Below are 13,553 nucleotides of genomic sequence, written 5' to 3' on the forward strand. Positions count from 1 at the left end.
GGAGAGATACGGTGGAGGTGGGGGACGGAGGAGGTAGGGTGAGGACACAATGAGACCCGAGCAGTCGGTCGATGTAGTAGAGGAGTGAGAAGAAAGAGGGAAGGGAAGGAACAAAGAAAGGACGATCCTCAACAAAGAGACATCACGCTGAGATACTGGGAGGCGGCGTGTAACGGATCATAACACCGATAGCCTTTGTGCTCGGGGACTATAACCAAGGAAGACACAAAGGAGCAGTGCCGAAAAGTTTGAGTCCGCTCTCGAGGCATAGGGAGGACATAACACAAACAACCAAACACGAAGATGAGAATAACGTGGTGGGGCTGGAGAAAAACATTCCCACGGACTACAACCGAAGAAAGGAAGAGGGTTGAAGATTGATGAGAGTAAGCATGATGAGGGCGATCTCGGCCCAAAAGTGAGGGAGACATGGGAGGCAATGAGAGGAAAAGTCAGAGCGGTTTCAAGAATATGACGATGTTTCCTTTCAGCGATTGCCATTACGAGCATGGGCACCGGGACAAGAGAGCCGAGGAAAAGTGCTGGTGGGAGGCGAGAACCTCCACAGAAACTCATGAGAAAGATATTCCCCTCATGAATCGAGGCGGAGGAAATGCGAGATGGTGGCGAGAGAAAATGTGAGTAGCACCATATTAGAGAAATCAATATAAACCTTTAAAAACTTCAGAGCGAGAACGCATAAAATAAATCCAAGTGTGAGAGAAATCATCAACAAAAATAACATAATAACGATGTCCACCTTTGGAAACAAAGCGGGCGGGACCCCAAACATCCGAATGAACTAATTCAAGCGGAGACGGACCTAGAACACACTCGAGAAGGGATACGGGAGTTGTAGGCTGTTTGCCAAGCTTACAAGCTTAGAACAAGAATGAGAGTATCAACTAAAACCACGACCCTAAAAAGCCTTGATGAATAAGAAAAGACAGGGCGAGAACCACTAGGATGGCCCAAGCCGATGATGCCACTGATGGAAACGAACAGTAGAAAAACAATAAATAGAGGCTGCTGGGAATGTAGAAGAGGATGGAAGACGAAGATGATCGAGCACATACACCCCACTATGGCGATGTCGGCTCGATGAGGGTCCCTATAAGGCGATCACGCACCACGACAACCAAACTCATCAAAAAAATAACAAGATAGCCAAGAGCGGAGTTGGCTAGCGAAATAAGGTTCATGGAGAGTCGTGGTACAAAGGCGACATCGGGGAATATGAAAATGAGTGGTGTGTAGGGAGGCCGCGACTAGGGGACGAGGGAGTGTCGTGCCATTAGCAATAATGACCACGAAGATCGGAAGAAAAAAGGATGAAGAGAGTGAAGGTGGGTAGCATCATGGGTCATATGAAAGAAGCTCAGTCGAGTAACCAAGAGGGATGAAGAAATACACAGGCAGAGGCGGCCCGATGGGTGAGTGGAGCGTCGGAGGCATCCTGAGTGAGTCTTTCGGGGCCGAAGAAGGAGATATCGACTCTGGAAAGGCTGCGAATAAGTTCTGTGAAAGCGCTTTCGCAGATGCGGACCACTTTGAGTAGAGTGAGGGGTGGTGTGGGCATGTGCTCTTGCTCGCCATCTGTCATCTGAGCCCGTTGAAGCTTGCGACACTCAGTACGAATATGGCCAGGAGCATGGCAGTAATGACACCGAATTGACCGTCGAGGAGGTGCACTGAAACCGAGTCCCGAGGCTGAGATAGAGGGACGGACGGGAGCGCTAAGACCGAGGCGGCATCAAAGGAGCGATGAGCCCGAAGCCTGGGTGCTGCTGAGGGAGCGACAAGAGCAGTGAGGGCGGCGGTGGTGGAACCACATCTAGGACCCGAAGCGAGTCTCCTCGAGCAAGCACATATGCGGGAGTATCACTAGCGAGCAGGAGGTGTAACCCGGTCTAGTAGGCGAGCCCAGAGCGGCCCTCGAACTTAGGCGAGCGCATGAGAAACTCATAAGGATGCGAAGATAATCACGATCTGAGCAATGGCGAGACACTTGGCACGGTCGGGAGAAAGGAGAAAGGGTGTCATCTCATCACAGCGGCGCCATAAATCCTCGAAAACGCGGCAAAAGAAATCCAGAGCGCAGGGCGTCTCCGCGATGAGGTAGATGTGAGTGCATGGCGAGGAGAGCCTAGCGCTTGTTGGAAGGAAGATGAGAGTCTTGGTGAGATGATCCCAAATCGCCTTGGGCGTAGAAAGATCACAAGCGATAGCGAATAGGAAAGACTCCACGGGTGTCGACGGATGATAGCAATGTGATGACGAGGCATCATCCTCGGTCCACTTGAGCAAGTCGATGTAGTGCGTGGAAGAGGCGCGGCGACAAGCGTGAGCGAAGAGCCGAAGAGGCGGCACTAGAAAAGCGGAGCCGGACGGGTACCATCAACATGACCCAAAAGATTAAGTCCAGCGAAAGAAGCACGCGTGAAAGTGGAGCGACCATGCTTTTATAATTCTTGCCGTTGAGCATAACATCCGCCTTTTGCGAGATGAAACACGGCGAGAGCCATGGAAAAGCACCGCTGGTGGCCAGCGGCGTCTTGCGGCTGCCAACAGCAGCATGCGCAAGAGGGCAAGGGCGAGGCAGCGCGCGGCGGCCTTGAGCGCAGGCAGCGAGCGAGGCAGCGCAGCGAGCGCACGAAGTAGCGGGCGCGTGGGGCCGGGCATCTTGTTGCGCAGCCTTAGAGCATGCGCGCCTGCAGCGTTTGTGAGCCTAGGGCAGTGGCGAGCCTGCTAGCAGCGGCGCGGAGCCTGCGTCGAGGCGGCAGCAGCGTGGGCGGCAGGCTGGGCAGCCTTGTAGGCCCAGCGTGAGCGGCACTGGTGGCGCCGGCAGCTGAGCATGCGGGGCCTAGGGGCGCAGGCGGCGTGAGCCGTGAGGCCTTGGTGGCAGCGGTGTGTGACGGGGTCACTGTGTGGGGACGTGATGGCTACGCGGGATGGGCATGGCGTGGCTGGGCGGCAATGAGTCACTGCAGTCGGAGGCGCGATTGCTGCCAGATGGCCTGTATGCGCTCGATCGGGAGGCGGTAGCGGAAAAAGTGGGGTTTAGAAAAACCTCTCTGATACCATGTTAGGTTAAAAAGATTAAACAATATTTCATTAACACAAAACCTACAATGTACAAGGTATATATAGATACACAGTTATATAAATAAGGTAGCTATACAAATATAGATATACAGCTATATACACAACTGTATTCCCTAACAGTTTGAAACACGGAAGATTCTTTTTGTCTTCAAATAAGTCATCCTTTACCTACCACCATTTGCCTCTAAAAATCTAGCACTTTAATTTGTGCATGAGATTAGGGCATTTTAGAGCATGTAGATTTGATGTGAGAAGCATCTATGAGGTGGGATTTAATTTTATCCACATGCTAAAATGTAATTTGAGTACAAAAGGCTCACCCGTTGGTAGGTAAGACCTTTGTAATATTTGTAATTGCTATAATTTTTAAGAAAATAAATTATCCATAAATTTATTAAAAGAAGCTAAACAGAATAGAAATTACCAGATACCCAAATACTATACAAGATATGGCATCAAGCAAAAGAAAACAATGCATTTAAAAAAAAAAACAACTATGAAAAAAAAATTATTACCAATGAGTATGTCTATTTATAGAATCATCATCAAGCTCAAGGGTTAAGCTATCTCTTAAATGTCTAGAGTTGTTGTACCGGGTAAAGTAGAGCTTATAGTGATAAAATCATAATTATATTTGATCACAACAATTGATGAGTTTGGATTTTACAGTAGATAACTAAAGAAAAACATTCAATCAATCTCTATAATTATCGTATTTAGAGGGAGTAATTTATTATTGAATATACATATGTTGCATTTTAGCGAGATATTCCATGTACTTATTATTAAAAAAAAAAGAAGAACTTAGATCAATTAAATAATTTAATCCTCACATGATACATTGAGATTCAAATCACCTGCAGAGCATGAAGAGACCAAATCATAAGATCTGATTATCCAATTGTACAATTTGTAGCAATTGGGAGGGCCTACTTGGATTAGGAAATCTGTCCTCATGTTTTCACTTTGAATTGAACGTTCTTAGAAACATTCAATAGTTAATAATAAAAAATAAATAAAGTTAAATTGGGCATAGATTGTGAAATTGCTGAAAATTGAGGAATGTGATGATGAAATTGTACTAATTATTAAGACAGACTATTGTGGGACTTGCATGTTAAAGAGAAAAAGGTTGTAAAGAACTCTCATTGCCATTCATTGGTCCCTCTTCTTTCATCATTAGCAAGAAAATATGGCACCATGGATGGAATCCTTTTTTTAATTAATTAGTTAATTAATTACATGTTTATATATACAACAAACATTAGTTGGGTTGATCTATATAAAAATTTAAGTTATTAGATTAGGATTAATAATGACAATTAGTCTCTGCTCTTTTTTTTTTTTAATTATAAACTATAACTTTGTTAAAAATTAAAGAGTTGGGTAAAAACATATTCATGAAAGCGTAAGCAAAATGAGAATCGAACATAATAGCAAAAATAAGATGTAATGATTATCCCTACATAAATGATAAAAATAGAATTTTTAACATACGAAGAATTTATAAAATTTTTAAGTGATGACATTTGTGTAGGATCATTTTTCTATAACCATTCCGAGATCTGAGAACTCAGTCATTATGTAAGAATTTTCTTATATACTAAAAGAGGTGTACATATTGTGTATTTATAGCGGATATTTTTCCCCAACTTGTTCATTTGATTGTTTTTATCTCATCATTCATTTGTGTTTCTAATCTTATTTAATATATTAAAATAATATTTTTTTTTTGTATTAACTGTGACTTTTTTTAATGATTAACTTGCTTAAATTTTTTAAGGTAAATAACCTAAATGATCCAATACATTTTTGTGTGTTTCTATATTGATCATCTAACTTTTAAAAATTATGATTTAGTCTTTTATCTTTAGTTTTTATTACAATTTGGTCACCTAAGCATACACCATTAACGGTGATCAGACGTGGCATTTATCAGCTCAGATTCACTGCTCAAAGAAAAGATGTGTCACGACGTATGTCATATGTGATCGCCATTAACGATGTATGCTCGGATGACCAAATATAATAAAATTTAAAAGTAGAATATCAAATTGTAATTTTTTTAAAATTGGATGGTTAAAATGGAAACACATAAAAAAGTAGGTGACCATTTAAATTGCTTACCCAATTTTTTGAGTCTGGATTGGAACTTTGTATGTGCCATGAAGAGGCACGATTATATGAAACGGTGGCACCACATCAAATTATATCCCCTTACAATTATAAATCACCACATCCGACTAAATAGGGTTTTTAAATGATGGATGACAAGTTGGAATCCATGTTATTTTTTTTATAAACTTTAAATTCAAATCGTAAAAATCTCTAAATTTTTAAAATTTTAAACCCTACCTAAAACCCTCTAATCATATACCCAAATGCTATAAAAACTATACCCAAAATTCTAAAACCTAAACCCTAAGCCCAAAACCCTAAATAGTGAACCGCAAACCCCCTTTGCGGTTTACTATTTAGGGTTTCGGGAGAGAGTTTTCAGTTTAGTATTTACAGGTTTAGATAATAATAAAATTTATTTTTTTTTTCAAAAACAGAAGATAAAATTCTGACGTGGCAACTTATGATTTGAAGGGATAAAATCCTACATGGTGTCACAGTTTAATTAAATCCTAATACATGACATGAATAACCTGAATAACATTTATTAAGCACTTGATGTATGAAATGATCACTTTAAACCGGTCATTATTAGTTTTTCCACTTAACCTATTTAGAATAATAATAATAATAATAATAATAATAATTTATTAATGTTATTATTAATTAATTAATTAATTAATTACTCTTCTATGTTTTTTCTTCACTATGAACTCATTATACATGATATTATAATTTTTTTTTGTTATATTTTGTTATATAGATGGTTAATATTAAATAAATATAATGTAAAATAGGTAACCTTTCAAAAGCATCTATTGAGTGATTTAATTAATTAATATGGTTGAAAGAGTATTACTATTTTTCAATAATACTATCAGACCTAAAAGATGTGACATTTCACATACATCATTTGAAGGTTAATGGTTTCATTTGTAACTCTTCAAAAGAGTCTTTTGGAGGCTATAATATTGGTTAATTTAAGTCATTTGATAGTATAGAAGTCATTTGCATTAAAACTCCTTGGTTTTCTAACTTTTTCTTCTAAAGTAGTGATGTTTTGGAAAATCACATTTTTCCCAAGTCATGATCTTTAGTTGTATCATGGGAGAGACCGCATAAAACCCTCTTAAAAGATCTTTGTGATAAGACGCTCAAATCTCTCCAAGGACAGTGGAAACGTGCCCTCCAAATTGATCATGTGTGATAACCTTGTACACCAACCCTATTTATCTATCTCTAACAATATTTGATTTTCATCTCATATAAATCAATATTTATTTAATACAAGACATAAAATATATGAGCTTGTCTTTTTATTGTATGTAATAAATTGTGTGTACACACGTTATTTACTAACGTTTGTAGAAAGTCTGCTGGAGATAAAAAAAAGTAAGCAAAAGGATAGATGAAATTTGTATTTGAAGAGAAAATAAGTGAGGACATGGGGCGTTAGATATTGATCTAACTATCACTTAGAAATTTGTAGATTTCAAATCTTGGGATCTTTGGTTCTATTATATAAGATAATAAAAATAATAAAAATATTATAGATATATTATTATTATTTACGGAATCATCTTATTTAAAACATACCCTAAAATATTCTTTTATTTTTCTATTAATAAAATTATGTTTTAATTAAAAAGTATGTGGCATTAACTTAAACATCCAAACTGGTCGAGTTTTTCCAAACCAACAACCAAAAGTGCAGTTTTTCAGCCGTCCTTTTAAAAATCAAAACCGCCATGTTAAGCTGTAGAATCCCAATCGTTCACAAACGCCGTAAAAACACTGTTTTTTAACCATCCTTTTAAAGATCAAAATTGCTTCGTTAAGCTGTAGAAGCTCAATCGTTCATAAACGCCGTAAAAAAACGAACAACGTTTGCCTATAAAAACGTCCATGTGAACTCGCCATGCGCTTTGTGAGTCCTTTTTGTTATTGTTCAGACCAGTTTTGCCCCTTAGAGTGCGGATCTTGAGGTAATTAGAAGGTTGACAAGTTAAGATTGATGGAACATCGGACGACAGAGATTGTCACCATCGTACCCCACGCGAGTGGCGGGCAACGTGGGCCCATCGAGTGTGCACGACCACCACGTGGCGCCCACCCCCGCACATAGTTGCTTGGAACCTAGTGTAGTGAATCCAAAAAATAACACTTTTATTTAACAAAAAATAAAAAATAAAAATAAACTAGAGGAAAAGTTAATTGCAAATAGAACCTTAATACTTTTTAATTTAATTTTATTTGATTTTTATCATTTTAAAATTAAACTTATAAACTTAAATAGGGAGCTATATGTGGAATTCATTTTGGAAAACCCTATCTTTATTTATATAATTTAATTTTTATAATTAATTTTATTCTATTTTTATAAACTTGTTTTAAGTTAAATTAAAAAAAGATCAATTAAAAATGAAAATAATATAACAATTAGAATAAAATGTATCACTTATTATTCCATGAAAAATATATGTTGAAATACAGTTTTATATTTATATATAATCTATCCACATTAGGATGTAAATGGGGCAGGGCAGGGCAAGGAGGGAAATGAGATCCCGTCCCCTCTCCTGCTTCCCACGGGATGGGGATTCCTCACCCCAAAATTTTTTGTAAGAGAGAAATTCTCCCCACTCACTTTCCCCACTAGGATTCCCTACGGGGTACAGGGTAATCTCCATCCCACCCAACACAAAGTGCTAACATTGGGGTTAGTAACCCAATGTCAAGATTACAAGGTAAGGTCTATAGGTACCCTTGTAACCCAAATGTCGAGGTTAGGCATCAAAGTTAACTCCAATATCAGGGTTACAAGGTATGTATATATATATATATATATATATATATATATATATATATATATATTAATTTCTTTTGTTAAGATTGAATTTAAACTCAATTGTTTTAAATTAAAGTTCTATCGAACTATAAAGTTATATTTACTAAAATGTTTTTAATAAAAACCAAAAAAATATTTTTTTTCCAAAAAAACAAAATATTTAGTCACTATAATATTATATTTTTGTTGTTTTTTTTTTAAAATAAATAAAAATTAAAATATATGATTTTATTTTTGTTGTTGTGAACCCTGTGGGGAATTGGGAATCCCCGCTCCATCCTACTAGGTGGGAAAATGTTTTCCTCTTCCCTGCATAGAAGGAGGGGTCCTATTTCAGAGAATCCTCATCTGATCAAGACGGATTTCACCCCACTTGCATTTCTAAATTTTACACAAGTGTTTTAAAATTAAAAATGGTATATATTTACATATAACAATCAACATGGATCTTTTTAAATCATTTATTTTAATAATTTAATTATTTTAGCCATGTTTTGGGTTAGTTTGGACCTAATCAATCATAGTGGTAATAAAATCAGTGAATTAATTTAAAGAATATAATTTTTATATTTATTAATTAGATATAAATTATATGAATTATCATAGTGTTTCCATAATTGTTTTTAACTAAACGATTTAATTAGCACAAAACATATAGAAAATTGCTCTTTTTCAGTTTTTTTACTTGTCACATTTTAGAGAGTTTTTATTTTTATATTTTACTTGTCCACTTAAAAAAATAAAAATAAAAAAATATTATTTTTTAAAATTTAAAATTTATACTCCCTCCATTACAAAATACATGTCGGTTTAGGAAAAAAAAATTATTCCAAAATAGTTGTCGTTTTACAATATCAAGGTAATATTTATTTATTTATTTTTTCCCAATTTTACCCATCTTCAGTTTCCTAAGTTATAAATGAAGAGAGTAATATTTATAGTCCCAAGAAAAATATATAGTTTTCAAGAGAGGGATAATTTAGTAATTTGATTGTTTTTTATGTTAAAGTTTAGATAATTTAATGCTATCCTTAATTCTTATGCAACATTCTTAAACAACGTGTATTTAGGAATGGAGAGAGCATTTAATACACTTCTACAACCTCTAATAAATCGTGTTCAATCTACACATTTTATTAAATTATATTTTAAATAAAAATAATTTTAAAAATTTAATATAATTTTGTATTTATTTTAAATTATTAGCTAATTTTAACTGATTTATTTAATGTATGTAATTAGTTAAAATGGATTAATAAAATTAACGCAGGGAATATATATTCAGAATATAGATTTATTTATCATGTAAATAAATAAAAAAGTAAATTCATAATTGGATTTAAAAATGTATATATTAAAACATATCATTGTGTTAGGTGAATAAAATCTATATATTGTTTTGGACGGTGGAGATTGATGATGTTGGGAGTGTGTTCTTGCATTGAAAGGAGAGTAAAATTTCACACACACACACGCACACACACGCACACACACATATAAATATATATAGTATTTGTTTGCTTTTTTAGTAAATTTACTTTTTTGGGGCAATTATTGAAGCAAACTGCTCCTTGTCACAAAACAGGAAAAATTCCACAAGATGCCACTTTGAATATTTATTTATTTAATATTATTCGTATTATTTATTTACTTAGCTTTGATTTCAAAGAAGCAGGTAGGCAGTGGTAGTAATAAAAAAATGTTTAATTAGCTTTATTTGAGATTATAAATAGTTTGATTATGTACTTGATCCCTTCTTTTGAGAAGGATCATAGGTTAAGTATTATATAGTTTTACCATTCTATGCTTTTTCCGTATGTGAGAGTCCTTGACCTCTGTTTTTTTTTATCTCACAACCATTTCATTGAAATAATTATTTATTTATTTTTCTTTTCTAATTTTGATAAAGTAACATTTTCATTTATTTTTTTCTTAAAAATATTTACTCAAAAAGTTTAACTAAACAACAAAGTTTTTTTACCCTAGCCAATATGGAGAAGTCATATATTACAGGTGTGTATAAATATTTTTTTTTGAAATATTCTATGTGAGTCTCTTATCTGTGCGCAAGAGATCTAGTGCCATTAAGCTAATACGTGTTTGGCCAAAATATTTTAATACTTAATATTAAAAAGATGATTACAATACAATGACAATAAAATTATGAGCAAATGTTTATGCAATCAAAGCAAGCATATAGTTTAATCTAATAGGACAATGCTTATATCCAAGTTCCATTTGATTAGTATGTCACTATTCATGCAAGACTTCGTTTACACTTTCCATTAGACCTAACCCAATTTTAATTGCTCCCCCATCTCAAATCTTCTTCTACTAAACATAACTTATTATGTTGCATTAAAATAAACCAACGTTTAATGAAATGCCCAATCACTTCAATTTGGTGGGTAGACCCCAAGTGCCAATACCTGAGTCACATCATTCAATGGTCTAATATTTTAATTAAGGGTGCAAGTAAACACCATAATCAATTGAGTTGTTTAATTTGGATTTCTCTAAACAATGGGGGAATAAAATCCCCAAATGATGCACACTTATGATTCTTCTCAACAAAACAGTTTGAACTAATAAGTGAGTAGAATTTATACATAGCCAGTCAAACCAAAGCATTTATATTTTTTTATAAAAACAATAATAAAACAAAATTATTAAATATTTGTTGATTTTTTTGTTGTCTGTCTAGTATTAGAAAAATTGTAGTAATTCAGTAACTATAATTTCTGAAGTTAGTTATGATGGTAAAATAAATCATAAATAGTTTTCTTGTTTTATGTTGAGAAGATGAGAATTTAATTTTATATAAATGGGGAAAAATAAAATTCATCTCTTTTACAGTTGTTGAAACGATTAAAATATATTTTCTATAATAATAAAAAAAAAACTATTGGGTTGTGTTAGGCTATTAGAAATTTCCAGGCCGGACCGGGCCAGTTATTGGGCCGTGCCAGTGCACTGTATGGGTTCGATAATTGCTATTTTCTGTGCCATTGGGCCAGTCACGTCATTTGAGTCACAAGTCATGGACATCATCCTTTTCATTATCATCACGTCTAATGGTCCATCTCAATTGCAATGCATTGTTCTTGAAAATTTCCCTTTTTATTAATATTAATATTTACTTAATGAAAATTAAGAAAAAAGGGCCAAAGTTACAACTCTCATGGTTCATGTGACAGCACAACTCAGAAAGGTCAGCGTATCTACTCCATTCTTTTTGCAGACCCTGAAATAAAGTTCTTAAAACCAGATTGATGTGATATAATTTGAATCATGAAATCTTGTTTCACTGGAGTATGTTTTAAGATTGATTACATATATATATATATATATAATCACATTATAAATCATATGATTAAGAGCAACATAGGATGATATATAGAATAATAAATAGCAAGTTCTCCCATACATAATTAAGATGCATAAACAAATCCATCTACTGGTAGAAACACAACACAACACAACAAGTACATTGTGACATTGTAAAGCTGGTGATGACTGTTACTGAGAGTCCTCTATGGAACAGCATTATCAGGTCCACCATCGACCTTCTTCCCTGGATGCTTGTGTTCCCATGCATGCTGGTGATGCTTCTCCCCTCCATCTCTCAAATACCCTCCATCAACCTTACTCAATCCCCTCTCTTCTCCACCTCCATTGCCTCTAATACCATGCCCACCACCAACACCACCACCACCACCAGTAACACCACCTCCACCTCCACCGCCACCACCACCAACACCACCACCACCACCAATTCCACCTCCAGCACCAATACCAGCACCACCGCCAACTCCACCACCTAGACCGCCACCGGCTCCACCACCTAAACCACCACCACCACCACCTCCAATTCCAACTCCAACTCCAACACCGGCACCAACACCAATACCACCTCCAATTCCTGCACCAGCACCAGCTCCTGCACTAATTCCAATTCCACCTCTGTTTCCTCCTCCTCCTCCACCACCAACACCGCCACCAGAACTAGCACCAACTCCAATACCACCACCACCTCCTACACCAACTCCAATACCCCCTCCGGTTCCTCCACCACCACCACCACCTGCACCTCCACCAACACCACCACCAGCACCACCACCAATACCACCACCAGCACCACCACCAGCACCACCAACACCACCACCAGCACTACCACCAATACCACCAGCACCACCAACACCTCCACCAATACCAGCACCTCCACCAATACCACCGCCAATACCACCACCTCCACCAATGCCACCACCAATACCAGCACCTCCACCAATACCACCAGCACCTCCACCAGCACTCCACCACCGCCAATACCACCACCTCCACCAATGCCACCACCAATACCAGCACCTCCACCAATACCACCACCACCACCAGCACCTCCACCAACACCAGCACCTCCACCAATACCACCACCACCACCACCTCCACCAATGCCATCACCAACACCAGCACTCACCGATGCCACCACCACCACCAGCACCTCCACCACCACCACCACCACCACCACCAATGCCACCTCCACCTCCACCATGTCCACCACCACCTGCGCCACCTGCGCCACCACCACCACCCCTACCTTTGCCTACACAATCCCTTAACCTTCCAGAACTAGCATCCCCACCAGAACTCCCAACACCAGAATGAAATCCATAACTAAAGCCATTTCCCTTGCCAAAACTAAATGACCGTCCAAAACTCCATCCCTTCGATCCTCCTCCATTGCTCCAACCTGAGCCTGAGTTGAAGAACATCTCAGGCTTACTTACAACCTTTCCTCCGTCCTTATTCTTCTCATTCTCCTCCAAAGAGAGATTTGGATTAATCAGCGCACACATAATAATTAGCAAACTCATGAAAATCCAAACTTGGTTCCCCATGGCTCTAAATGACTCTTTTTTAGTTCCTTGCATGAATGCAACTAGTAGAGAGGGTGTTTATATAGAAGACGATCAGCCAACCATTACTTCCTTTTTTTTATGTTCTTCATGAAAAGATACTATTCTGTTAATGCGACCTCGGCCAACTTTTGTACCCAGACTCTCTGCTTCTACGTGACTCTTTGCATTCATGGCCAACTCGATCTTTCTCGTTATTTGGAACAAGCATGGAATCTTTGTGTGCTTCCTCAGGATAAGAAGCCCTTTGGCATACATACGCAGAATGTGTGTGTGTATTTTTTTACGGTTGATATGTATGGTCTAGATTGGCAAGTCATCCAATTTTTTCTTTACTTTTTAAAATGTGCACGGATTACATATGAGTCTCTAAATAAGACATTACACAAAAGCAAATAAATTAAATAAATACAGGAAATCGCAGCTGCACACACATTTATTCCCAGCAGTGAAGTGCCTGCATACATGCTTAATTATAAAGTAATTTTTTTTAAGAAAAAGAGCAAAAGCTAATACAAGAGAAAAAACAAATTAAAAGTGACAAAAATAAAGATTTCACTGGACACAGA

General features: G+C 37.0%; 1 protein-coding gene across 1 annotated transcript; it reads right to left on the bottom strand.

Annotated features, from left to right (window-relative positions):
* Positions 1-2,284: 2,284 nt before the first annotated feature.
* On the bottom strand, positions 2,285-12,966 carry LOC120259931 (glycine-rich cell wall structural protein-like). Its single transcript, XM_039267388.1, has 5 exons — positions 12,597-12,966; positions 12,401-12,511; positions 12,222-12,350; positions 11,826-12,155; positions 2,285-2,613 (listed from the first exon to the last, which is right to left on the bottom strand). Exons 1-5 carry the CDS (start codon positions 12,964-12,966, stop codon positions 2,285-2,287), a joined length of 1,269 nt encoding a protein of 422 aa, XP_039123322.1.
* Between the last annotated feature and the right edge of the window lie 587 nt (positions 12,967-13,553).

Source organism: Dioscorea cayenensis, chromosome 5 (assembly GCF_009730915.1).
Source record: "Dioscorea cayenensis subsp. rotundata cultivar TDr96_F1 chromosome 5, TDr96_F1_v2_PseudoChromosome.rev07_lg8_w22 25.fasta, whole genome shotgun sequence".
Taxonomy (NCBI): domain Eukaryota; kingdom Viridiplantae; phylum Streptophyta; class Magnoliopsida; order Dioscoreales; family Dioscoreaceae; genus Dioscorea; species Dioscorea cayenensis.

Coding starts and splice junctions, on each gene's coding strand:
- LOC120259931 (XM_039267388.1), bottom strand. CDS start 12,966: ATGGGGAACCAAGTTTGGATTTTCATGAGTTTGCTAATTATTATGTGT. Junction 12,351..12,400: donor TGGCATTGGTGGAGGTGGTG/GTATTGGCGGTG, acceptor GTATTGGTGGAG/GTGCTGGTATTGGTGGTGGC. Junction 12,156..12,221: donor TGCTGGTGGTGGTGTTGGTG/GTGCTGGTGGTG, acceptor GTGGAGGTGCAG/GTGGTGGTGGTGGTGGAGGA.